Raw genomic sequence first — 27845 nt, 5'->3', positions numbered from 1 at the left:
GCGGGGCGGGGCCGCGGACCCGGCCCGTGGAGCCGGAGCCGGCGGGCTGCTGAGGTGGCTGTCGCCGGCTCGGATCTGCGGCTTCCCGGGTCGAGCCCCCGATGGAGGCCGAGGCCGCGGAGGCCCCCCCGGGCGGGGTCGAAGCGGCGCTCAGCTGCTTTTCTTTCAACCAGGACTGCACGTAAGCCGAGGCGCCAGCCCCTTCCAGGGAAGTGGGGGACAGAACGGCGCGACCAAGGGGTGTTGTCCTGTACAACTTGTGGCCAGACAGGCACGGGCCTGCGCCCCGACAGGGCCTCTGCGGGACGGCCGGTGTCAGCCACCTCCTCCGCTCCTCCACTGACATCCGAGAGCCAGCGGGGGGGCCCTAGGGTGACGGGAGAAGGGCTGAGGAACATGGGGGAGAGGGGCGGTGGGACAGCTAGCGACCTAAGTGGGGGTCTGGGAAGGAGGGCAGTGGCCAAAGCAAAGGAGATGGGAGGGGAGGAGGAAGTTGCACATTGACCCAAGACGAAGTAGTTGGGCCCAGGAAGATGGGAACACAGGAAAAACTTTCCCATTTGTCCTCGAGCATCTCAACGTGGCATCTGGGCAGGGCCTCGGACAAAGAGGCAGCCTATCCCTGCGGCCAGCCAGCCCCGTCCCAGCCCCAGCGGAGGGCATCTGGCCTGTCCGCCCTGGATGCAAGAAACCTTTCCAAGTCTCCCAGTGTTGCACATCGCGCACCCAGCGAGGCAGCACCTCCTCGCCTAGTCCAGGAGCCCTTTCTGGGGCCCAGACTGCTTTCTTTCCCGAAAGCAGGAGCTCCACCCTCTTGCTTTCGAGTGGATTTTTCATGTTTTACTTTGATGTGCATATTTGATTATTTTTATTTTTATTGATTGATTGATTGATTGATTGATTGATTGATTGGCGGCTGGCCTGTATGGTAGGGGGACCCGAACTCTTGACCTTGGTGTTACAAGGCTGTGCTCCAACCAACTGAGCTGACCAGCCATCCCTGATGTTCATATTTGGACTTTGGCCAGGGAGCTAGGGATTGCTGAACTGTGTTTCAGGCATATGCAGGATTGTCTTCGAGAAGTACATGCCTATTTTTCCTTCTCTCTTTTCAAGGAAGCCAGCCCTAAGGTCCATATGGAATAATCTCTTTGGAATGTGCACTCTGAGCATCAGGCAGGATGACCACTTCCCAGTTTCCCACTTCCTGCTGTACCAGTTTCTGTGGTGTCCTTGTTCGGAGTCACATCAGGCTTGTGCCTTAGCTAACAGTGACTGAGCTGTGCTAATATTGAACATTCAGTGGTGTAATTAAGGCCATCGTGTACCATAAGCAACTCTGGCTTCCATTCCCTTTGTGTTTCTGTTTAAAACACCCTGCGCCAAACAACATGCCTTTGTTTGAAAAAACTGTATGTGTAATCATGTAATTGAGTAGCTCAACAGCTTGGTTAGAGATGTGACTGTCACGTTTTTCTTGACCACAACCCACAACACAAAGTACAATGTTACAACATCACCCAATACCCAAATACACATAATATCCACAAAATATTATGTGCAATACCCTTTGATATTTTCTATGTCATTTTTTTTGAAGCTGTTTGTGACCCACTGAATTGTTTTTAGGATCCAGTCATGGGTTGAAACAGGCAGTTTGTAAAAATGATAGTATAGATAAAATCCCAATATATCATAAGAAACATTTTGCAAGAGGGAATGGCTGTTGAAATGCTGGGTGATGTTTTCCTTCCCAATTGAACACAGGTTAAGAGGGGAGTTAGGCTGCTTCTAGGGAGCAAATGCTCTAAATTCTGCTTTGTAACATTATTAAATTTGAGAAAAAATTATGTTAATTTTTACTCTAGTTATTAAATAATAAGAGTAAGTTCCAGCTTTCTAAAGTAACTGGATAAAAATGTTATTTTCAAAACTGTAGGGTGCTTTGAAAGTTAATTTCCTTACTCCCTACTGTCAGTTCTGTTTTCTTGGATGAAGGCTCTGTTGGGCAGCTCTGTCTTACCTATAAATAAAAGTTCTTGTCACAGTCAGTTGCTCTGAGCCATGGAGGGCATGACATTGGATTTTAAAATACGTCTAGCCCCTTATCAAACACATTTAGATGTATTGATGTGTCTTTTTCTATAAATATAGGCTGAATTTGGCATCCAGTATTTCTGGAGAAGGTAAGTAGGGACAACTAAATTTTACCAGTCCCCTACACTCATACTTCATGCTTGGCACTGTGCTAAACACTTCGGTACATTTTAAGTTTTGGTTAGTTATATATATTTGTCCCACACTCCATTCCCGTGAAGGGTGATGGAATTTTGTTTCTACAGAAAGGCCTTATAGATAAAATTATATACCTATCTTAGATAGGTCTAAGCCAGAATTCCTTGATTCAGAGTCTTTTGTGGCCATTAATCAATCATTTAAAACATAATAGTGACTACTGTGCCATTTCTCATATATAAAACTCTTCTGTTCCAGGAGCAGAGCTTATGTTTGAAAATTACTTTAAATTGCTAACTCTTTTGGTTAACATTATAAGATTCTAGTTAAAGTTTTTTTTTTTTTTTACTTGCAAGCTTTACAAAATTCAGCTTGCTCCAAAATGTGTGTATATTTATGTGAAAAAGTTTGTGTGAATAAAGTTTAAAAACAGTAGCCACTACAGAGTATATTTTGGAGTTTTAAGCTGTTTGTCATTGTTAATACCGCAGTTCTGGACACGAAACCCCAGTTCTAACTGCACTGCTGCTGTTAGGCAAATGTCTAACACACAGTGTAACTACTCAGCAGGTGGGAGGGCTAAGGGATAGAACCAGCCACCTTGCTGATTAAAAGTTGACTGTAGTCACCTGTTCCTGTGTCCCAGAGAAGAACAAATGTTTGGGTACAAAAAAAAAAAAAAAAAAAAATCTAGGGAAAATCATGTGACCTTCTCTTTTTCAGGTTAGTGAAACGAGAGCCTTGGCCATCCAGGCTTGTAGTAGTAAGTTGCTTATTTTAGTATATGCTTCCCTGTGAAGAACGAATCTCACCTTTGCATATACTTGTCTTGAGTGAAGAAGTTGGACTAACCCATTTTAACGTCCATTGCAGCTCTGACATCCCATTTTCCCAGGTTGGAAGTGCTCAGGGTCCGACTGCTTCTTCTGGGTGTGCGCCGTGTAAAATTCTGTTCATCACTTAGGGGTCGAGGGCAAAGTGGGAGAGAGCTGGGTGGGGGTTCCCCGCGGCTGGACAAAGTTGACTTCATTTGCTGTGATCATGGGGCCAAGGAAACCTGGATGCACACCCTGCCTTGATCTATATGTTGAAAAGTAGAAAATTAAGAACGTCAGATTTTTTTAGCTCACATTTTCCCAGGTAAATGTTGAGTTTTTATTTTGTTGGTTGTGATGATAGCTTCGTCAACCCTGGCTGCTCATTAGAGTACTTGAACTTAAAAAAAACCCTCCAATTAAACTCCCCAGTTGAGTTTATTAAATCCAGGAGTGAGAGCTTCTGGTGGAAAGTATCTGGGATATTTTCCTGGAAACTGATAAAAGGAAACATCTATTAAATTTTGCCTGTTAATGATTTACTGTGCCTACTATGAACATGCACATTTTTTTAAGCAAAAAAAAAAAAAAAAAGTCACAAAGAAAGAAAAAATAATTTATCTTTTGGTAAAATGCCTCTCAAAGAACAAGACCACTAATTGTGTTGGAGGTGGAACTCTTATTAGTATTCTGAACCATTTCATTTTTTCTATATCTGCCCAGCTGGGAAAACATGATCTCTGGTAGCTTTGACATTTTGTTTGAAATGCGGTTTCATGTCTCTTAACCATGTCACTTTTTTAAAGTTGTCTTTGACCCTTTTCCTTTTACTGTTCTTGCCTGCCTGACAAGGCCTGCTTCACCATTCAGGAAGTTATCAAGTATCCAGGCTCCTGAAGATGTGTGTTTACCTGTACCTTATGAGGCTGAGGGGCTGGGGGCAGGGAGTGTCTATTTTTAGACAGCTCTGTGGTTGGGGTACCATACCTGTTGTCATTCCCAGGCTGTCACTGTCTTCCACAGATCCCTAGCAATTGGAACCAAAACCGGTTATAAGCTGTTTTCTTTGAGTTCTGTGGAACAACTGGACCAAGTCCATGGAAGCAGTAAGTGTGTATGTGTGACATCTCAGGAACACTGAATCCTCCCTCTAGACTTTCATCCATGATACAACAGAACTTTCTGCTTTTCCCTCCCTTGACCACCAAACTTGGGTCAGTATTTTTCAAATTTAAATACGTCTTTGACTCTATTGCTTAAAAAACCACTATGAAGCACTTACTAACATTTGGCAATAGCTTAAGTAATGTTTTCTTTTTATATTAAGAAATCGTTTGTTTAAAATCATATTACTGATATGTTTTCATATACTTATGTGCACAGTCATCAATTTTTATAATTGTCAAACCAAAAGGTCACTTGTGACTCCTCTTTGTCATTTTATTGGCAGCGTAGAATAGTGATTACATTCATTCAGTCACGGAAGTCTTTTCTTTGGATTATAAAGCAACACTATCCTGTTTACAGAGCCCATACCTAAGATGTGGAAGTATTTCTAGTGAATATTAAAAATAATTCAGCTTAGGAATGTGGCTCTTTTATTTTCCCAGGGTAATAGTTTATGCCATCATAATAGTGAAGAATATACAAGCTTTGGGGTTCCTGGAAAGAAAGTGGTTTGGCAAATAATATTCTGGGCTCCTATTTCATTTGTAAAATGTTCTTTTTATTATACTGTTTTCGTGAGTACTTTACTCTGTATCTGCCCATGTTACTCCCTATGGGACTTGCCCAGGCATAAGACCAATGTGCATAGGAAGAGAACGTTCTCAGAAAGACACTGAGGCATCACCAACGGCTCAGCAGGCTTGCTGACTCACCTTCTTCCTGAGTACGGAAATACTTTCCTGGTCCTGATACTGCTGTCCAGATTGTTTTCAACAGGAAAGGGGTTCCAGACATGGCTAGGGAGCACAGCAAGATGGGAGGGGGGCACAGACTTAATGATGTCACTGCCTCCCCATCGCAGTAGCCACCAGCAGGACAAGCAGAGTTCTGAAAACAGAGGCTCCCCACCGAGCAGTCTTTCCACTGAGATCTCTCACAGTGAAAGGGCAGACTGAGATGGCCCAAACCTTCCAGATATACTTTACAGAGCAAACTGGGGAGCCCTAGGGCGGGGAGGGGTGATCCCACCCTGGGGACAGCGTCAGAGGTGCTCTGGCGATGCTGAGCTTGTGTTCTAGTCACTAGCATCGTCTTTACTCTCGGTATCTGGAAGGGGTGCTGACGCTCAGGCTTAGCATCCTGAGTGCTACCTTGGGAGACGGTTGACGTTCCCCTGGTGGGGTGGGGGGTTGCACTAGAACATGGCAAGTGCGTGCCAGTGGAGGGCACCCTGTCAGTAATTCCCAGAGAACATTCCTAAACCGGCATACACTGTGCCTAGTGTCCAGGAGACGGAAATCCCTCTCTTGCCGTGGGCCACCCCGTGTGACGACCTGTCGCTCTCCCTCCCAGATGAGATCCCCGACGTGTACATCGTGGAGCGCCTCTTCTCCAGCAGCCTGGTGGTGGTGGTCAGCCACACGAAACCGCGGCAGATGAACGTGTATCACTTCAAGAAAGGCACGGAGATCTGTAACTACAGCTACTCCAGCAACATCTTGTCCATCAGGCTGAACCGGCAAGTGAGTAGGGGAGGTCCCTCAGGGCCTCGGGGCCTCTGCTGATTGGAGCCCAGGGAAAGAGTGAACCTGTTTAAAGATGAATGTCTTGAAGACAAGCGTCAAGTTCTAAAGAGGTTTGTAACACTCAGGCCTCGTATCCTCGGCATACTGTGAAGAGTCTACTCCATGAACTTGCTTTAGTGGCGTGTCTTTCCTGCCCTCTGCCTTGCATTCCCTCTCCAATGTGGGCTAACTACGCCCCCTCTCCTGGGTGCAGGCTGGGCACCAGTAGGGACCCATCATAGCGCTGGCCCAGAACTGTCCCATGGGCTCCTGCAGGGGCACCTCACACCAGAGGACCACCTCCTCTGGTTTGGGCCCTAGATAGTGGCGTTGACCCCACTATGGTGGTAATGGCTCTGAGAAAGAGATGCCTGAGGACGAGCGTGGTCCTCCGGGGTTAGCTCTGAAGCCGTCAGTAGAGCTGCCCCTCTCCCACCGTCCACCTGGGCTTTCCTGGAGCACCAGCGACTCCATCTCACACATCCATTTTTCTTTTTCCCAGCTAACCCTTGAAGATTTTTTTCTTGTATTGTTGTCTTTGTTGAAGAAAGGATTATTCTTACACTAAATATGGAATGTGTTCTCTTTGAAAATATAAATTCTTGTTAAATAAGTATTTGGGGTATTAGCAAATTTCCCCTTGAATTACCAGATTTTATGTCCTGTGACAAAGGGGACCATGTCAGTTCTGTTCACTGCTGTAAGATCTTTTAGAAAAGACAGTGCCGGGTAGCAAAGTGCTCTTAAATATCTGTTTCCTGACTGACGAATTCATACATAAGTAAACAAAGAGAGTCTTTGTGTGACCCTGCAGATCTATCTATTTAACCAAGTATTTCCAGGGGACGACGAGGTTGTTGCCTTCAATGAGGACAACGTTATCTTCTTTCTTTGTGTCTAAGCTAAGTGCTAATTAATTTTTTAAACAAATGAGACAAATAAAGTGCTTCCGTGAGTTTATGGGGAGGCAGAGATTGTTTCTTTAAGGTGATCAGCTATCTTGACTGCATGTCCACTTGAGTCCCTATAAGGCAGAGTGGTAGAAAAGAGCCTGAGAGGTACAAGGCGGGGATTTTGAAGTGAGAAGTGGAGGAATAAAGAAGGAAAGAGACCAGGGTCTTGGCAAGGGAGGGAAAGGCAGTTTGAGAGTTTTCTACTTGAAGGCTTTTAAGCGAAATTCTTGGTTCGAGTGCTTTCTCTGAAGTCTGTTGATAGCATGTTAAGTTTTGTTGCAGAACTTTTAATCTTTGCTTATAGTAGTAGCCAATATATGAAGGTTAAATGTCTTTTTTGGCACCTGATTACCTTTTTAAGATCATTTAGGCAAATGTTCTATATTGATCAGAACCATCAAATAGTATCTATTACATTTACTTGTATAATTTTTCTCTTTCTCTCTGGTATTTTCATTGGCAAATGGGACAAAGAAGGATCATTCAGGTGTCTGAGTCTGTTAACCTTTAGGTGCCAGCCTCCCCCCAATGGAACACTCATTAACTTTCAAGGCCCCCATCTTCTGTATTAGTCAGGGTTCTCCAAATGGACAGAACCAATTGGATATAGATAAAGATACATAGGTATAGATGTAGATATATGAGAGGAGATTTATTAGGGTAATTGGCTCACATGATGGAGACTGAGAAGTCCCGCAATAGGACGTCTGCAAGCTGGAGACCGTGGGATGCTGGTAGCATGGCTCAGTCCAGGTCTGCAGGCCTCAGAACTAAGGAAGCTGATGGTATAACTCTGAGTTTGAGGACAAAGGCCTAAGAATCCGGGGGGCTGCTGGTGTAAGTCCAAAGGCTAGAGAACTTGGAGTTCTGATGTCCAAGTATAGGAGAAGAGGAGTGTCCCAGCTCCAGAAGAGAGAGAGACTAGAAATCGCCTTTCCTCTGCTTTTTTTGTTCTACCTGGGCCCCCTCCAAGTGGATGGTACCTTCCCACAATGAGGGCAAATCTTCCCCACTTACTCCAACAGCTCACGTACCAGTCCCTCCAGAAACACCCGCACAGACACGTCAGAAACAATGCTTTACCAGTTTTCTAGGTGTTCCTTAATCCAGTCAAGTTGACACCTAAAACCAACCATCACACCTCTCTTTTTCTAAAGGACATTAGTGTACCTGGAACTACTCTGCAATTCATGGCAAAGCTGATCGCAACCCAGATCTAACAGTTCTCCCTTTTATTAGCACTTCTTCTCCTAAGAAAACGATTTGAAATAGGTTTGGAAAGTGTTTGGGGTTTGGTTTTCTTAAAATTCCTTAAAGCTTTCAGGTTTGGGTCTTAACTTTTAGGCAACCCACCTTCTGCAGCCCCTCCTTGCCAGGTAGGGGTCCTGCGGTGCCCAGCAGAGCTACCCACCTGCAGGAAGTGAAAAGAGGTCACAGCAGCGTGTCCTGCTATTCAGTGCTCAGTCCACCACTTCCTCAGGTCCTCAGACAGTGCAAGTCCTTTTTTGAAAAAACAAAAATAGGAAAAAATTAAAGATTTGTGTTGGGAGTTATGAGAAAAGAGTCCTTAGGAATTGATATGTTTTATTTTTAGTTGACATTATTTCCCTTTCATTTAGTTGAGAAAATGTATTTTATGGCACAAGACAATAAACCAGGTGTGCTCAGATGTGTGAACTTCTGCACTTCTAACATCTGCTCCGAGGGGCCCTTGTCACCCAGCTGCAGGTTGATTGGATCGAAACCTCTGAGGTCAAATCTGTGAGGCTCAAGGACAGATGCTACAATTTTTATTTTTAATTGATTCATGGAATTATCCCTTATAAAACCTAAAAAAGGTAGATGAAAGTGACAGGGAATGAACAGAGTCACAGGCAAGGCCGTGGTCCTGCTGAGACTGTAAACTGATTGTTAGAAAAGCAGTTGCCAGGGTGTGCTCCTCCCAGAAGCGTGCTCTCACGTGAACCTAGACGAAGCGCCTCCTGTCCCCTCCCCGTGTGTTCTGTCTGTCTCCCTCCCTTTTTATTCCTGTCTGCAGCCAATGTGGGGCTGACCTGAAATCCAGCTGAGTGGGCCACACAGAGCAGATGGTGCTGCTGCAGCTGGTGGGGAAAGATGCAGATCAGATCAGACAGGACAGATGTACACGCTATTCCTGCAAGAGGCAGACGTTGGGGTGCCGCTATCCTGGGAACTGGGTGTGAGGCTGGGAGGGGATACAAGAGGATGTCTGAAACCTCAGAGCATAAACCAGCAGAGAATAATATAGTCAGGACATGGTACGTGCTGGCCAAAGGCAAAGTGATCAGGTAAATCAGAGAACAAATATTTCATGAAGAAACACTAATATTTGTCATCAATTTGGAGACCCTGTTAGAATTGTTTTTACCTCTCAGCACCCAGTCTCAGACCTGTGGCCACATGGCCTTGGTTAAAATAGAGCAAAGTGTTTAAGCTTCATTTTTCTGCTTGGTTAAAGTTGATAGTCTTTGTGTTTCCGAGCTGTGAGGAGTCTTACTGGGAAAACAGTAGAGCAGACTTTTCCCAGGAGGAGAGCCTGCCACCTTTCTGTGGTATTTTTAGGTGCCTTCCCTTCCAACTGGTCTTCCTTGGAAAAAAAGGAGCTGGCCTGGGAGCAATGGTTCTCAGACCTTGGTGTGTATCGTAATCACCTGGGGTACTTGTTTAAAAACTCCTCGAACCAGAATCTTCAGGGAGAGTCCAGGCTTGTTTCCTAGGTGATTCCGATGCTCTTCCAAGTCTGAGAAGCACTAGCCAGGGGGAACCGAGTCAGGCACACGCAGGGGCTGTAGGCAGCTGCTCAGAGTGCGGAAAGAGCTGCCGGCCCAAAAATACTCTCCTGGCACCTCCCTGATCACCAGCACCCGACATCTGCACTAGTGCTGGCTGTGCATTAAATTCCCTTACGCACCCAACACATTAACCCCGTGGTCTGTTTTCAGTTAGTAGAGAGCACCACCATTGGGAAGAGGCTCTGAGCCTGACACGCTTTCACTTGAAGAAGGAGGGAAGGGCCCGACAGCATTGGGGAGGAGAGCCCAGGGAGAGGAGCTGAGCCCAGGGAAGCTGCGAGGGGACATGGGTCACTAGGGTGGGGTGTTAGTATGAGGCTTCTCCAGTCCCCTTCACCAGGGCTGCGGAGAGTGGTGCAAAAGTGTATCTGGAGGGGAGTTTAAGTGGAAAGAAGTTAAAGCTCATGACTGTTTGGAGAAAGGAAAAACGCAAGATTGGGTGATACAGAGACAGCAAAGAAACCTACATTTGTATAAGAGGGAGACTTTTGCTATGAATATCAAAAGGCAGCCTGTCAGATGGGAATAGGAACCAAAGAGTTTACCCGAAATTGTCTGAAATGGCAAGTGGAGTCTGATCAGGATATGTCCAGGAATCCCTATTCTAAACAGAAGGGAAAGTACGAGAGAGAGAGAGAGAGAGAGAGAGAGAGAGAGAGAGAGAGAGAGAGAGAGGAGAGAGACAGAGACAGAGAGAGAGAGAGAGAGGGAGAGAGAGAGACGGGGGGAGGGAAGGGAAAGGAAGAGAAGGGAAGAGAAAGAGAAAGAGAAAGAAATCTCAATCTCTAAATAAAATTTCTTAAGATCTTGTATTTTATGCTTCTGTTCAGGCAGATAATGGTGTGTGTGTGTGTGTGTGTGTGTGTGTGTGTGTGTGTGTGTGTGTGTGTGCGCGCGCACACGCGTGTGCATACATAAATATAATGTTCAAAATGCATCATTAAAATTCTTTCTCCTTTAGGGCAGAATCAAGTTAGGAGTCTTGAAAGATGAGTGGTTTGGATGTGTTCAGCCCCCTTTTAAGGAATCAGTCCAGTAGACTGATGAGTCTGTGTGATTACAGAGGCTGCTGGTTTGCCTGGAAGAGTCCATTTATATCCACAACATTAAAGACATGAAGCTGTTGAAGACCCTCCTGGATATTCCTGCCAACCCAACAGGTGAGCTCCAAAAACAGAAATACCACCCAAATCACACATTCAGGTGCTCCTTTCCCAAGCTGTATTTCCACCTAAATTGAGAGCCTGAGGCAGTGTTTGTGCTTTATAAGTCCTAGTGGTGTTTACCTTGAAGCTATGTTTTAATGGTGGCAGGTTCAGTTGTGTTCGCTCTGCATCCTGCACAAGGGCTGTGTGGCCTGCATTGCAGCCCAAGAGAAAGCCTTTTGTCTAGGACCCATTTTGGCAAAAATGCGTGGAGGTGTTTAAGGTAGACACAGGAGATTTCAGATGTTGAAAGATGTTGACCTGTAATTCGTTTTTGTACAGAGTAGTTGTGATCCTCAGAAGCAGGTTTTGACTTGGTGTGTCTGCATGGCCAGGAGAAAGACAATCCAACCTCAAAGAATGTGTTTTATTACATTGCAAAGAAATCGCTCTGCTTGGGTGATATGCTAGGATGCTGGACTTCACTAAATTCTCAGGATTTAACCCTGTTCAGTACATTTCTGGTGTTTAAGAATATGAATAGTTTGGATTTGTCAGTTTGAAATAGCAAATGATGACATTCTAGGAATTCTTTAAAGTGGACGTAAACAAGAAAGAATTCCTTTTTTGTGTGGTGGGGCGGGGTGTCCTCACATGAGAACAATTTCTAGTGTATGGAATGATTCAGGTTAATATTTGTAAATTGTATTTCGATTTAGTATCATTTAATGACCACTTCCATTTATTGTAGTTTCCTGATTTTTTGACTTGCACTGAATTTAAAGATCTGTGTGGCCCCACCCAAGTGATCTAGATGTTTTGAGCCTCGATTTCCTTATCTGTAAAATGGTATAATAACACCCACCTCACAAGAGCAAGTATTTCCTCTGCCTGGTTTCCTCTTCTTCATCTCAATTATATTGATGGCCCTTTGCTGTGGATGTCAGGGCTTTAAAATTTCAGCCATTGAGGCCGCTATAAAGTTCTATGAGATAATGACTTTGAAGGGTATTTTGCAAAATGAAAGACGGTAAGTGAAGGAGCTGGGCGTGGTCAGTTTTTTGTTTTGGGAATGAGAGGTTGAAGTAACCTGGAGAAGCGATGATTGAGGACGTTCTCTGTGTCTACTGCTACCACAGTGGACACCGTCAGGTGCAGACATGGCAGCCACACACCAGGAACCCCAAATCTAGCCGGCACTAGTTCCCTGAGACAGTCCGTTCTGAGACAGTACGAGACAGGCGCTCCAGCAGCCTTCGGTGGGGTGGAACCGGAGTCTTACTGTGGGGCACGGACAGCTGAAGGGAAGGTGTGATCTGCGACAGGACACAAGAGGTGCCCGAATCCCGGCAGAGCTGGCAGAAGGAGCAGACCTTGCTGCCCTTGACAGATTTGGAGAGACACAGCCCGGCACCCAGCAGGCTGCAAGCTGCCTTCGGCTCGCAGCTGGGCACGGTGAGGGTCCTGTCCAGCAGAGGGGTCGCGGGGTGAGCGCTGCATCCGCCTCCCCCCTCGGCCCTTTCAGGGACAGAGGACAGGGCTGCTTGAGGACTGAGCACACTGCCCCTGTGGAAAGAGAACTTTCCCCCCATTTACTCTTCATTTTTAGCAAATATAGTTGTCTTTCTTCAGCTCAGAAAACTCATTGGTCACTTCACTCTTGGCAGCTTAAACACAGAGAAAATAAGGTTTAAACGTGTGGGGCTATTTGTGTTTCATGCTAGAGAGAACGTGTATTGTTTGTGAAGGGAATGCTTTTCATCTTCAGAAAAAATGAGAAACAATGGGAGGCGTTCGTTTCTGTCTTGGATAAACATTGTAAAAGGATCCAGGGATAGATGGAGCATTTCCTTCTGAAAAAACGAAGGCAGGCTGGCCAAAATGTCTTTTTAGACTTCTGATGTTCCTTGGAGAGATGACCCAAGACTCTTTCAGATGCTCAAATTTGTAATCATCACCTTATCGTCTCCTGGGCTCCCTTTCCACTTCAGTAAAATGGGGGTGTCATGGGGAGATGTCATGGGGAGGATTAACTGAGGTCATGGCGAGAGCGAGCAAAGGCGAGTCTGCAGCATCCACACGGTCGGCTGGCTAGGTGCACTCACTAGCCCCACGTGTGACAAAGCTGCCTGTCAGCGACATGACCAGTGCCCAGCGGGGCAACCTTAAGAGGACCCTCAGCTGTCAAAACCACGAATATACAATGCTCAGAGGCAAGGGTCTGCTGTTCATTCTCATCCTCCGGTTTATCTTCTGAACAAAAATATGAGATGGAAACCTTGGCTCTTGACTTTATAAATCCTTACTGGATATACAAGGAAGATAGAATCACTTATCTAATTGGCTTTAGCACATGAATTCTGAATGTATCTCGGCCTAGTGAATGACAAATAAACTAGATACACAGAGTTCTCCCGTTGCTTCACATTCAGTATCTAATGCGGCTGTAAATTTCCTTCCTTCTGTCTGTGTTTGTGTCATGCCCATTCCTGTTGTGTCAGAGATTGCAGGCTGTTTCCTTTAAAGAGGTTGGCCAGATGGGGCTTGAAGTTAATTTCCTGCTAGCACAGCAGTCTGTGCCCTGAGCAACCCAGAGTAGAAAGCTCCCTGGAAGTCCTGCCAACTGCAGAACTCAGGGGGCGAAAGGGGGTGTCACAGACCTGACCACCTTTTATGGACTATTGAGAGAGCGTTCTGTACCACGCAGCAATGTGGATCACAGAACGGTGTTGTGGTTTATTCCGCAGCAAGTCCTCTTTCTGAAAATGGTAGTACAGGTAATGCAGACAGCTCCCTTTTGTAGTAGCGTAGAGCATTTGCAGTACAGGGAAGATTTCTTTCTATTTCTGAAAACTAGACAGCATATTTCGAGGCATTAATCAACTCAGAGAGAACTGCATTTTGTCAATTACTGTTAACTTGCCTAAAGTTTGACACGTAATATTATCAGTACCAACAGGAGAATGATTTGGAATCACAGAACTTCCTTCTAACTCCAGCTGATGACGCCACTGGTTCTTGAATTGATAGCAGGCACTTCTTTTCAAGCTATGGAAGAATTACAACCAAATAATTTCAGTGAAATTATAGCTGACAATGACTTATGAAAATATGTGCTGTCTAAAACAAGTCCAAAAGCCACATCAAAACCTCATTCCTATGTAGAAAAAAGACTGGAAGAAAATATGCTCATATGTTGAGGGTAGTAAAAAGCCTCCGGGTTTTAGAATTATGGGTAGTCTTTTTTTCTCTTTCTTCATATTTTCTGGACTTTGCAAATTTTCTACACCATCACTTTTATATTATAAAATAATATCAAAGAAAAAGCCCATGGCCTTCCTTAAAAAGGTGTCATGTGACACCTGTGACTGGAAAAGGAGACTGGTAGAACAGTAATAGCTACTAAGCCTGAAAAAAGTCTTCCTGCTTCACAAAGTAAAAGGACACATTTATGTAGCTAGTTGGATTTTCTGAGACTTGGACCATTGGAAATGGAAGGAACTCACATTCAACATTTCTGGGGACTTTCGTTAAGTCTGCGAGGGTTGCTATGCAGGATTCCTTGACTAAATCCAGATGGATTGATAGAGGAAAGATCCCTAGATCACTGTAACCCCTTCGTTTCACAGGTAGGAAACTGGGCCAGAGTTACACAGTACAGGGCAGACCTGGGTCTTGAATCCATGTCCTCAGCCTGTCTCTGCCAGATAAATATTCTTAAAACCCTGCCTTTAAAAATGAAAAACAAAAACTAGCTTTATTGAGTTAAAAGCACATGCACCCATTTCAAGTGCACTATTCAAGAGCTGTTAGTGTATTCAGAGTTGTGTAACTATCACTACAATTAATTTTAGAGCATTTTCATTACCCCCAAAGGAAACCCTGCACCTCCTAGCCATCACCCTCTATCCCCCCAGCCCTCGGCAGCCCCTAATCTACTTTCCATCTGTATAGATTTATCCATCTGCACACTTCAGATCAGTGGTCTAACACAATATGTGGTCTTTTGTGACTGGCTTCTTTCACTTATGAAGTTTCCAAGGTTCATCCATGGTGCAGCATGTATCAGCACTTCATTCCTTTTATTGCTGAATAATATTCTATTATCAGCACAATATTCTATTATCCGCATAATATTCTATTATCAACCACATTTTATCGATCCATTCATCAGCTGAGGGACATTTTGGTTGTTTCTACTTTTTGACTATTATAAATAATGCTGCTATGAACATTCATATGCAGATTTTTGTGTGGACATATGCTTTATTTCTCTTGGATATATACATAGGAGTGGAATTTCTGGGTCCTGTGCTAACTCTGTGATTAACTTTTGAGAAATCACCAGCTTGTTTTCCAACGCACTGCCCATGGTACATTCCCACCAGCAGTGTATAGGGTTCCAATTTCTTGATATCCTTGCCAGCCCAAGTGGGTATGAAATGGTTATCTCCTTGTGGTTTTAACGCTCCTTTTTTAAGCATATGTGCTCAGAGCCTTAGTAGTTACCCACTGCGTTTGTAAGATCTTCACTCTGTAGTTTGGTGCTCAAGTCCTTCTACAGTTGTCACATTCTATTTTAACATCTTTTCTGCTAACTGCCCCTATGGGAACTTACCACGCCAGCTAGCCTCGTCTCCTGATTGCCTTCCCTCCCCAGTTTCACAAGACCAGAATGCCTCTGCCTGCCTATCTGGTCTTGAAATTACATTTGATGGCAAGGAACTCAGATAAGTCAGGGAATTGGGGTTCCCAGAGCAAAACTGGGATGGTATGAGGGGCCTCTTCTAAGGCCAAGACTGGGAATGAGCTGTACAGGCAAGGGGGTTGCAGGGGTGCCAGAACACGCCATCGAGGGTGCTGGAGCACGACCCCTTTACTGCTGAAGTTCTGCGTGGCAAGCGATAAGAGCACAGCCCTGACTGTGTGCTCGGCCAAGCCAGAGCAAGAGGTAGGGCCCGGGTTCCAATCCTAAATGTTTGGGTTTTCTCTCTCCTCTCCTCCCCCAGCAGATTACAAAGGGTACATTTTAGCCTGACCTAAAGTTTTTCTTACACTTTTATAAGAAACATACTTAACAAACTAACGTGTAACAAAGATGTCAGTCACCTTTGTTTAAAAAGATGTCTTTCTTGCATAATCTTCTCAAAGTTCCTATTCTGGTCATGCTTTAGTTCTACAGAATTCCTTGAATTCAGTACTATCGTGCATACCTCTATTAAACTAAACCATTGTTGTGAAAGTCCTTTACTGAAATTTTAATGGGATTTCCCCACCTTGAATTCCCTGTAAATAGAAATAATTTATGTTGGTTCAATGGTTCAATTGACTGCTTACTCTTCCAGAATACTGTAGAAGCATCTTAAATCCTAAATGTCCCCTTTGTTTCATGTGTTTCCACAGCGAGGTACACCAGCTTAACTGCAGAGGCAGACCTCACATGAACATCTCCCTCCTTATCAAAGGAGAACATTCGGCTCAGAAATGAGTAGCAGTTTCTAAGTAGGTCCTTTGCTGCTCCTGTTCTCCAACTTGAAATTACTGGCCAACCATATTTAATCTCCTGCAGAACGGCTAACACATATTGACCTTTCACAGTAGGAAAATTTATTTCAGTTATGAGTAAATTCTCCTGTAGCCCTAGAGGGTAATGGAATTGGAAGAGAATTGGATGTTGTTTCAGAGCCCTGGGGTAAAATGTGAAGAAGAGCATTTTCAATATTACGAATTCTGATTGCTTAGCTGTGGAGAGAACATGGCCACTGTTAAATCAGGAGGTCTTCCCCTGTGAGTTTGCTTTATTGGAATCCTTGATTAGAATAATAACAGAAAGTAAATGTCTACCAAGCCGTTCCTCCCCTCACCAGTAGGTGGCACTGTAGTTGTACTGTTTTCAGATGCCCTTTCCAACCGCACAGTTCCTTGGACACTGGCTTTTCACCTCCTGTTTATTCTTTGTCAGGTCTCTGTGCCCTCTCTATCAACCATTCCAATTCTTACTTAGCCTATCCTGGAAGCCTGACCACAGGCGAGATCGTGCTTTATGATGGAAACTCCCTGGTAAGTTGATGGCAGCCCCAACTGACCCAGCCCACCTACCTGGGCTGCATGGCCAATGAAATGAGATAAGGGGGTCCTGTCGCGGTGGGGTGAAGAGCGGAGGCAGAAGCAACACTGGGGGAGTTTGTTCTGGCCACAGCGGTGGGGTGTGGAGAAGGAGGCAATGATCTTTGCCCTGGGACCTGCCATCAGTCAGCATAACCCTGAGGCAGCGTGCCAGGCCAAGTCAGGCATCTTCAGCATAATGGAAACCACTTGCCAGCTGGTGGCCGACCGTCTGCTTGCATGTATCCCAGTGCACCATGTCACAGGCTGAGACAGTATGCAGCTGTTTCACATTTCCTGCCCTCTGATCTCTCAGCTTCACAGAGCGGGACAGGATTGCTGTGGGAAGTCCCCTAAAGAGGCATGCAGGGAGAGCCTACCACAGCACCACGCTGCATCAGGCACACCGCTGGTTGTCCACCTTCCTGAGGGCAGGAAAAGGGACAGAAGTTTAATGGCCCTTGGAGCAGAATCTTGATACACCAGAAAAGTACATACAGTTTATATGCAATAAAATGTTCCTTTTCTGCTGGAAAGAGAGACAGAGGGAGCCCTGCAGACAAGGGAGAAAGGAGGAAGGAGAGGGAGATGAAACCCATCTTCTCTCTTCCCCAGCAACAATATCCACTTTTCCTTTTCACCAACAGAAAACAGTTTGCACTATTGCTGCCCATGAGGGGACGCTGGCTGCCATCACTTTCAACTCCTCAGGCTCCAAACTAGCAAGTGCATCGGAAAAGGTGAGTGATCTCCCGGTGCCTCTTCCCGTCTGGAGGTTACAGAGATCTGCTGGAATGAGACAAGATAGGAAAATCTCCTGGTCTCTGGCCCTACTCAGAATTTATTTTAGTGTGAGAATTTCCAGCCCCTGCGTGGTGTAGTACATCGATGCATTTGTTAATCAATAGGAGCTATGCAAGATGAAGACATTTGGTGTAAAAACTTGTGGTCTTATTAAGAAATGTACATGCATGTCATCCATAGATAGAGATAGATGCTATGTTTCATAAACACGGTATAAACAAAATGCTTTGCTATTTAGCAATAGAGATGGATCTCTTCTGACTGGAAAAATCTGGGAAGGTGGTCAAGTTGAATTTCAAATGCCATGAAAAGCAGGTGTATTATAATAGACAGCAATTGAATATTCTAGGAAGCCATACACACAAACACACACACACACACACACACACACACACACACACACATACACACATACAGAACCTTGGGCAGGATGGGCAGGGAAAAAGGAGACAATGTTTCACACCTGTTCCAAAAATTGCCTAATGACACATATACAAATAAAAATGCCTCGATGCCCAACACTCTGCGTTTCCTGCGCAGAGACAGATGTTCAAAACCAATAAAACCAAACTCCTCTCTAAAGGGACTTCTCCATGTGAAGTAATTAATAGTTAGGAAACGTCCGCCTGCTTTCTTTTCCAGGGCACGGTCATCCGGGTGTTCTCTGTACCTGATGGGCAAAAGCTCTATGAGTTCCGGAGGGGGATGAAAAGGTCTGTGTTCAATGTCAAACCCGTTTTAAGGTCCCCACAGAAGTCCCGCGGTGGCCACTGGCAGCCAACCAGGGAGGACAGAGAGTGGCTCTGTGCCCTCCTGTCACCTCGAGGAAGTTGTAACTGTATTTTCTCAGGTAACTGACTTTGAGGCTCCGCTCAGGGCTTAGTGAAACGGAAAGCAGAGATGCAGCTTTCACACAGGAGTTCAGCCATGACAGTCCTTTTTGATGTGTGCGTGAGAGGCCAGCACAGGAGAAATGAGAGCACCGGCCAGTCACGATCCAAAAATAATTTCTGATGTCCTTGCATGGAAGTAGAGGGCGATGTAACGTGTGATTGTTTGGGATGTTATCGGCTGTAGGGTTTGCCGCTGCATGGTGCACAGAGCAGCTGGAAGACCTCAAACATGACAGGAAGGAGCCGTTCTTCCCCTCTGCCAACAGAGAGGCAGGGCTGTGCCTTGTCTCTTCTCGCAAAAGACCGTGACCCCTTGTGAATCTTCCTGACATTAATTTCTAAATATGAATAACGTGGTGTGGAAGGGATTTTAGAATACACAGGCACTTCGAGCTACCTGCAGTTTTCTTATAAAGCTGATCTTTGAAGTGTAAAGCAACAGCCCTCATTTTTCTGGCTTACAGTCCCTGTCCTGCTCTGTTTCTAGGTACGTGACCATCAGCTCTCTGGTTTTCAGTATGGACTCACAGTTCCTCTGCGCCTCAAGCAACACGGAGACCGTGCACATCTTCAAGCTGGAACACCTCACCAACAGGCAAGAACGGCACCGGACATGACCCGTTAGACCGAGGGAGTCAGGCCCTGGGTATTCTGCCCCCAGAAGTGATTCCTTTCCTTTTTGAATACCATAAACTTGGCTTTACTTGTTAGGTCTTCACCAAAATAGTGGAGCGTGTGTTAGCAAAGCTTTTGCAAAAAGCACAAAATTGGGGGCCACACCCCTGAGTTCGCATCCCAGTTCTGCCCCTTATGAGCTGCGAGATCCTGGGCAGATAAGTTAGTATTTCTGTACTTCAGTTTTCTCATCTGTAAAACAGGCAATTTTAGTACAGTCATGCGCTTCCTAGGGACATTTCTGTGAACAACGGACTGCACTTACGACACGAAGGTGGCCCCATAAGATTTTAACGGAGCTGAAAAGTTCACATCGCCTAATGACATCACAGCTGTTGTAACATCGTGGCACAACACATTACTCGTGTGTTTGCAGTGTAAGCCAACCTACTGCAAAATATGCGGAGGACGAGCCCCTGGCTTACCCACAGGGGACTCTCCCAAAGGTAGTGCAGACCTTTAGGGTAGAAAAAGCCAAGTATTTGATGCACTAGGTCTGACCCCACGTGAAAGGGTGGTTATCTACTTTAGAATTTTGGCATTTTTAAATGGTTTTCACCCATCCCCATAGTCAAACAATGCCTAACAACAGTTAGCTAACACTCCCTGAGCACTTGCTGAGCCTCAGGCACAATTCCTACCTGTAATTTAATTTTCATAACTGTTTAGGGATGGTGTTCTCCTAATCCCCATTGAACAGACGAGGAGAGTGAGGCACAGAGAGACTTAGGAACATGATCAGAGGCCCACACTCATGCAGCCAGCATAGAGAATAGGAAGATTCATTGTCATTCCCTCTTACCATACACTTTCGCACGACACAATGACACAATTGCCTGACGACGGATTTTTCTCAGAGTGCGTCCCTGTTGTTAAGTGACGCGTGTCTGTATCTGCATTTTAGGCTTGCTGTGAGGACTAAATTAGTTTGTTGACCTAAGCATTTAGTACAGTGCCCAGCACAGGCTCACAGTGAGCACTAACAAGTGTCAGCCAGTATAGCCGTGAGTATACTAATATGTTTATTACTGCTGTTACTGCTTCCACGGAGTGCTTGGCAGACATTCCGTGCCCAGGAGGGTGACTGGCAGGAGCAGAGTGAGGGTTGGCCCTGTGTGTGTATTACTCTTCCGCTGCTGCTGTAACGAATCACCACAAACTGAATGGCTTCCACCAGCACACATTTGCTGTCTCACAGTTCTGTAGGTCACAAGCTCAGGATGGCATGGCTGGGTCCTTGGCTCCGAGTCTCACAGGCTGAGATGGAGGTGTCAGCCAGCCACGCTGTCCTCTGCAGGAGCCCCCTCCAAGCTCCTTCCTCTAACGGGCAAGCAGGCAGGTCCTCGCGGCTCTAGCTGTGAGGTCCCCGCCCGCATTCGCCTCTTCAGTCCTGTGCCACCAGTCACCCCCTCGGCCACGTCTTTCACATCTCCTGCTGCCCCCTTCATCACCTTCTATTTGGTCTCACTCTTGCAAGTCTCTTTTTACCAGTCTATCCTGTATCTTCTTGCTGCGTTAATCTTATGAAAATGCCCCCTTGAACGTGACACTTCCTCCTCCAAAACCTTTATTCCCCCTTGTCCCTGGGAATAAATTCCCAGCTCCTCTCCCTCCCGCCGGGAGTCAGGCCAGCCTGGAGACCCCCCGGCCACCACCCTGGAACCTCTCAATCCCACAGCCTCAGAGGCACCCACAGAGAACCACCTTTTCCATAGCCAGGCTGTACTCTTTCATTCTCCCAGCAAACCTGTCAGGGGGAGTCCTATGATTATCCCTGTTTTCCAATGAGGAAACATGGAAACCAAGGTCAAGGAACCTCCCCTTACCCCCCCCATCCCTGTGGCCCTGGAATAGCTCCTGCCCCACCATTTCTGCAGCACCATACATTGACTGCTCAGGTGATTCTTTTCATGTGTCTGCTGTGTCTCCACCTTGAATGCAGGGGCCGGATGTCACACATGTTTGCAGGGCTCTAGGGCAGTCAGTACAGGTACATCTCATGATGCTTCAGACCACAGAATCATAGTAGCACATCTAGAAGGGTCCACTTTCAGCCGAGAACAGCAGGGCTCAGAGAGGTTTGTCCAGAGACCCCCTAGCCAGTTGGTAACAGAGACCTAAAGCCCAGAGCTTCTGAGCTACCGTGTCAGTTTCCCACCAGGACCTAGTCCCGAAGACAAGCGCCCTCTCAGCAGTGCCCCGGGAATGCGGGTGGCAGCCCTGGTCCTCAGTGTGTTGCCCACTGTGCAGAACACAGAGAAGGGGTTGTCTCTCTCCAACAGAGCAGCCACCCCCTTAAATGATGGGGGCCTCAGGGTGAAATTTGATGACTGTAGTGGACGTACTAGGTCCCTTTGAATTCTCCCCACTGTTAGCCAGATACCTGGGTGGCTCCAGGGCTGTAATCAGACACCACCCAAAGTGTCTTGCCTGGACATTTGCTTCCCACTCCGTCTGGCTCAGGAGGCCTTCACGTTGAGATCTGTCTGTTCTTCCGTGAACCCAAGGCAGGCTTGAGCTTATTTTACCACGTCCAGTTATCGATTCCATCTCATTCTCTACCTTAAGCCCTCTTTGGGAGATCTAGGAATCAGATTAATCATCAGATACAACTTGCCTAATGTAGCAAAGCAGTAGCATTGGGAACCTTTTAACAGCTTTACAATGGCTCTCCTGAAGGACAAACAAGCCCTCAGTGCTCTTTTGTTATTGCCAGAATAGTATGTCCCGAGTCGTTCTGGGCGGCAGCACACGCTGCTGAGGCCTGGTTTCCGCCTGTCGCAGTGAGCGCAGCTCATGAGGCTCGGGTGTGTGGATTGCCGGGTGCCTGCCCAGCCCTGCAGCTCAGTCCCCTCTCTGCCTGTGTGTTGCTCCCCTAGCCGGCCGGAAGAGCCTTCAACCTGGAGTGGCTACATGGGAAAGATGTTCATGGCCGCTACCAACTACCTCCCCGCCCAGGTGTCGGACATGATGAATCAGGACAGGGCTTTCGCCACCGGCCGCCTGAGCTTCTCTGGGCAGAAGAACATCTGTGCCCTCTCAGTGTACGTACGATGCCACCCACCCTAAACAAGTGCACGCTTTTGTAAATTTATTTTCCCAAAGCCCAAAATCCCTCAACATGTGAAAAGAAAAAGAAAAAAATGGCCAGAAAAAAAGTGAGCAGAATCAAATCCCTGCTTTTCCTAGCTGATTTTAATATGACTGTCAGGGAGCAGCTGGAAGCTGGCGTGGAGATTTTAACCTTCGGGTTATAATGACACCGTCTTGAAAACAGTTCTTTTTTTTTTTTATGTAGTTGTACAAAAAGCCTCTAGTTCCATTGTCCAGGTTTAGACACCTATGGGGCTGACATGTTTTATCTAAGAAGTTTAAAGGAATTTATTAAGTGGAACATTTAAAATATTTTATAAAACTAACCCACAAAGACATGAGCCAGTTGGACACAGTCTGCCCTTCCTGTCAGCTACAGGCAGAGACACACGTAAGCAGAGACCTCGTCCCACTTTGTGGCTAATGTGTTTGCTGGCAGGTGCCTTCCACAGGATCATAGCATCTGCACGTTGTTTTGCCTTATCAGTTTTCGAACAGTTGTGTTCAAAGACAAGAAACAATCCTGAAAATAGGTCACTAGGTCAGAACACGAAGGAACAGCCAGAAGCCCAGGCTCTGGATCAGTGGGCTGAGGGCTTGTCGATGGCAGGAGGAGAAGCTGGTGACAGCTAGGGTCAGTTGAAGCTAGTCTAGGGCCCATCTTCACTATAATCATGTTTCACGTTTCCTTGACTCTTAGGATCCAGAAATTGCCGAGGCTGTTAGTTGCATCCTCCGATGGACACCTTTACATCTACAATTTGGACCCTCAGGATGGAAGAGAATGTGTCTTAGTCAAGACCCACAGGTGAAGACGCTAGTTTTCAAAAGACAGCCTTTCCAGAGCCGGTGTAGAGTTGTCGCTTCGCCAAGAACTAGGACGAGCTTCAGTGCTCTTGCTTTTATTTCCTCTTCGCTGGTGGTCTTGGTGGCCGACCTCTACCTAGCAGGCATCAGCCATGTGCTGGCCTCTAGATCAGGTGCCCTGGGCATGCTGCTCTCTTCTGGAAAAGTGACAGGATGAAGAACACGCAAAATGGAACGTCTCCCCGCTCGGCCTGCCCTCCTAGGACAGCCCCTAGTGTATAGTGGGTGCCCAGGACTGTCCACAGAATTGAGCTGAAAAGTTCTCATGACCTCTGTGACCAGGGGCAGGCTGACCTCTTTGCCTGCTGTGGACAGGTCGCCAGGAGCCACCACTGCCCCTTCGCTCACGTCTGGCGTCCCTGCCTGGGGGGGTCCCAGGAAAAGCAGAGGGCCAATCTTTGCTCACTAAGTGGAAGAGAAAGGGGCCGCTTCGAAATTGTGTGACTGACCCCTGGTAGTTCCAGGTCCCTCCACACTAAGCTGGCAGTGTACTGGGAGGTCCGTAATGTACACTCGAGTAGCCGAGCGCGAGCTTCCTTGTGCTTTTCCTGCTGAAGGTGGTCTAGATGTGTGATGATTTCTTTTCTCCCCCCACTCTCTCTTACCTGCTGCAAGCAGCTTGTTTGGCTCAGGAACAGCAGAAGAGAATAAAGAAAATGACCTCAGACCTTCCTTACCTCAGTCTTATGCAGCAACCGTAGCCAGACCAAGCACGTCCTCAGCCTCCACGGTGCCAGGTGAGTGGATGTGCGGGCCCACGGGGGAGCTTCTCTAACAGGGGACCTTCTCCTCCCTTCACTGCGTTCTGGGGATGGTGCACGCTCCTGGGATTTATCTGTTTCCTTACAGGTGAGGCCATGGTAGTGGCCTTTAAACTTGGGTCCCTAACCCTGTCAGGCATGGCACAGGATGGCCATTTTCCTAACCCTTTGCCTCTTCGAGAATTCCAAACAGGGGAAAGTCTCAGGCATCTGGGGTGGAATGGTTGCTGGGACCACCTGTATGTCTCTTAGAGGCTGGAATTGGTGGGGATTTGAACTCATTTGCAGCACAGTCTCTCCAGACGGAAGGCAAAGACGCCCTCCAGGGTGTCCTTCAATTCTCCCTTTTTCCAAGGTCCTGCTCCCAGGTCATGGCGTCAGAACAGACCTCGTGGCTTGTTTCACTTCTCATTCTTGATTTCCAGGGTATTCGGAGGACGGCGGGGCGCTCCGAGGAGAGGTTATTCCTGAACATGAGTTTGCGACGGGACCAGTGTGTCTTGACGACGAGAATGAATTTCCCCCTGTGAGCATTAGGAATCCTTAAAAGAGCGGCTCAGTCTGTATGTTTAGAAAGGAAACCTTCACCTCACACAAGAGGCGAAGTCACTTTCCCTGTCTTCTAGTCTATAACATCTAATCCTATTCTCTAATATTCAGAAAGCCATAGGATGTTTATTGTACTGTGTGCTTCCGACCCTACAGACTAGCCTTAGGTGTGGTGCTGAACACTGACAGCGTTAGAATAACCAAATACTAATCCAGGGAGTCTCCGGGCCTCACTGCAAACAGAGGCCTGGAATCCTTTCTTTGCTTCTGTAGCACTGACTTGCTGCTCATAAGGTAGGAACTTATGTCTGTGTAACTTATTTTCCTGAGGCTCTTAGGATGCTTTTGCAGAATGCTGTGTTCCTTGTGCTGGAGGTGCTAATTTAGCAGGGAGCTCGATCCTCACCCACCTCCGGCTCTGGCAGGGCAGACCAAAGCCTCCCCAGCAGCTGCAGGCTCTCATTAAGAATCAACTGTGGGGAGGGCAGGAGCCGAGGTACTCGTCTGGGCACCTTTAGCTGGGTTTCCCAGCATCCCGCTCCAGCCTTCTGGCAGATAGGTCCCCAGGGCTGGCTGAGTGAAGGCTCAGCTTCTTCTGGCATCTCTATCTGGAGAAAAGATTCTCTCCCTGGGTGGCTGCCAGGGCCCCCTCAGCTTCTGATTCTTCAAGCTTTCATTTGGAGCAACATATAGACCCCTCTTGTGAGCTTCAGTTAGAAAACATCCCAGATAGTCAACGTGAAATCATTTAGAGACAGAAGCAGTGTTTGGGCCAAGACTTGAGGACCAACTCCTGGAGCCAGAGAGGAGTAGCCATGTGGGCACTGAGGCAATGCCCATGAGGCCTTGGTATGGAATATTTTCTCCTGATCATTATTTGTGTCAGTTGGGATTCCATTTGTAAAAGGATGGAGTACAGGTCTGGCTTCTTTCTCCCACAGGTCCATGAAACAATCTAGTTTGCATATTTGGCAAAAAAAAAAAAAAAAAGAAGAAGCTGTCATGGGGTGGGGCCCTTTGGGCATGACTCGGGGGCGGTGTTGGTAGTTTCCCATATTGACTCTGGGTTAGAGCTGGAGATTTACATTTCTGGCTCTGAAACAGGCAGGTTGCCAAATACATTGCCAACAAGTGAAGTTTATATTTTAGTGGTGGAGAGTAGCAGTTCTTAAAAATACTAATATAAATTTAAAAACATCTGTTGGCTCTCTGCCTAGCTATAAACCAGCTGTTTTGCCTTTGGGTTCTCATGGCCCCAACTAGCCATAAAGGGAGTTTTTCTGTCTCCCCAAACATTAGTGGTTATTTACCCGAAGTTGCATCTTTCAGGAACCAGAGCACTTTAGGTCAGATTCAGTGGGACGAATGTGAACATCCTACTGCATCAAGGTTTACAGCTTCCAGACATTCATCAGGTTCCATTTCAGGAGTTTTGGTAAAAGTCTGTGACCACTATAAAAGATTATGAGGTTGTTAATTAGATTCTTAATACTAATCAGAGTAAATCTTACAACCTCTTCTATTTTCAGAATTGGGGTAATTTGGATATTGGCATTCAAGAGATAGTCCCTTGCCAAAGAAAAAACCTGTATAAAATAATAGGTACCCTATGTAGAACATTGGTTTGGGGTTAAAAAAGAGTTGGAGATACTTAATGTAAGAACGAGTGCTAAAACTTGTCACGAGGCCTGTTCACCTGTACACTGCCAGGAAGTTGGGTACAAGCCAGTTGTCCTGTCTCCCTCTTAAGGACCAAATGAAAGTTGGTTTAAATTATGTCAGGAATTTTTATTTACACACAAGAAATGCTTCCTGCCAATGAGAATGTTGGTCGCCGAATAAGACCCCTAGAATGGTTGTTGGATCCCTGCACGTGTCAGGCAGCCACTATGCAGGGCTGGTGCCAGGCGTCATGCCCTCGAGCCTGCGGGCAGCTGTGAGGAGGGGACAGCGCTCCCACTGAGCTGCTGACTCCGGAGCAGGCAGGGGCTCGGGGCATAAGTGCCACCAGGATGCTCTCTCAACACGACCCATCTCAGTCATGCCTACATTGGCAGAAATGTTCAGCTGGGGAGGCTAGAAAACGTCTTATCTCTGCCTTCATTCTGAATTGTCATGCCTATTGCAAATATTTGTACAGAATCCACATCTTTACTCACATTCCTTAAAGCTCCTGGGATCACAAAAGGATCTCAGAGTCTCAGCTTGGTTAAAATCACTTCTCTTTTTAGATATGAACCTAGGCTTGCCCGGGTAGTCCACATCAGTCAGGGGCTTCCTGGGCCTTTGATGTAAGCACATGGGTCATCACTAGTGATCTTTTTAAAAATGTACTGACACCTCGCTGCATATGATCACTCTGACCTCTCTGGGATTTACTTTGCTCCAAGAACAATGAAAGAAAGAGAATTGATCATTTCCGGAACCTTAGAAAGATGCCGTTTTCGGGAGGGTGAGGAGCTTTTGTTTCAGGAATAAGCCAGCCTTTACAAGTCTGCATATTTTGGGAGACCAGTCTCAATCTTGCGATTGACAGTAACTGACTTTTTAATAGTGATTTAGCCGTCTGTGTTTACAAGTAAAATGAGCCTTTTTAAAAACTACACGTATACATATAAATATACACACACACATATTTTATATACAGTCAGTATTTTCTGAAACTGTGCCATACTCATCTGCCCCTGACTAAGGTGGTTGAACTTTCTGTGGCCACAAGTGAGGGTCAATGCGTGGTCAGATGGCAAAGCTCCGCAGTGCCCAGCCTCTCCCTGCTGCCCCTGCATGGGCACAGACCTGCTGATGACACAGCCCACCTGCCAGCCTCTTCCTGGAGAGAGTAAGGCCATTCTGTTTTGATTTTGGTAGATAATCTTGTGCCGTGGAAGTCAGAAGGGCAAAACGAAGCAGTCATGATGAGACGCGCATCTCAGAAATCAGGACCTCCCCTATCAGGTGGTTTTGGAGAAAACAAGGAAGGTGGAAGAATGGAGAACCGTTGTGTGAGCAGAAAGGGGGGCAGGAGTCCCGGGTGCGGTGCTGCCTATGCCACAGGACATGGTTAAGTCCTCACCCAGGTGCCCTCAGCCCCAGCTGCCAGGGGGCATGGAAGACGTTATATACACATTATACCATTTAAAGTATGTTCAAACCAGAGTGCAAATGCTAACTAACCATATTGGTATATAACCGGAATTTTATATTAAAAAGGGCATCCTTTTTAAATGTATGCTGTGTAAAAATGTACGTATAGGAAAATCTCTTGGAATTGTACTTCTTGTATATTACATACATATTTAGAGAGACTATTTTAGCCAGGCAAAGTATTTTTACAGTGATTGGGATAAATCATGTATTACCTTTGAGTCCCATTTAGGACACTAATAATAAAATCATGGCAATGCA

The 27845-nt window shown here is 46.3% G+C and overlaps 1 protein-coding gene across 1 annotated transcript; it reads left to right on the top strand.

Annotated features, from left to right (window-relative positions):
- WIPI1 (WD repeat domain, phosphoinositide interacting 1) lies at positions 1–27845 on the top strand. The gene is made up of 13 exons (XM_063081013.1): positions 1–181; positions 4074–4156; positions 5571–5740; positions 10612–10708; positions 16656–16753; positions 17446–17538; positions 18245–18315; positions 18983–19090; positions 22050–22214; positions 22964–23071; positions 23749–23867; positions 24317–24417; positions 27309–27845. The coding sequence occupies exons 1-13, from the start codon at positions 102–104 to the stop codon at positions 27354–27356; spliced, it is 1341 nt and encodes a 446-aa protein (XP_062937083.1). The 5' UTR covers positions 1–101; the 3' UTR covers positions 27357–27845.

Source organism: Cynocephalus volans, chromosome 16 (genome assembly GCF_027409185.1).
Source record: "Cynocephalus volans isolate mCynVol1 chromosome 16, mCynVol1.pri, whole genome shotgun sequence".
Classification (NCBI taxonomy): domain Eukaryota; kingdom Metazoa; phylum Chordata; class Mammalia; order Dermoptera; family Cynocephalidae; genus Cynocephalus; species Cynocephalus volans.
Note: the sequence above shows the minus strand (reverse complement) of the source record. Positions and strands in the feature narration are given on the sequence as shown.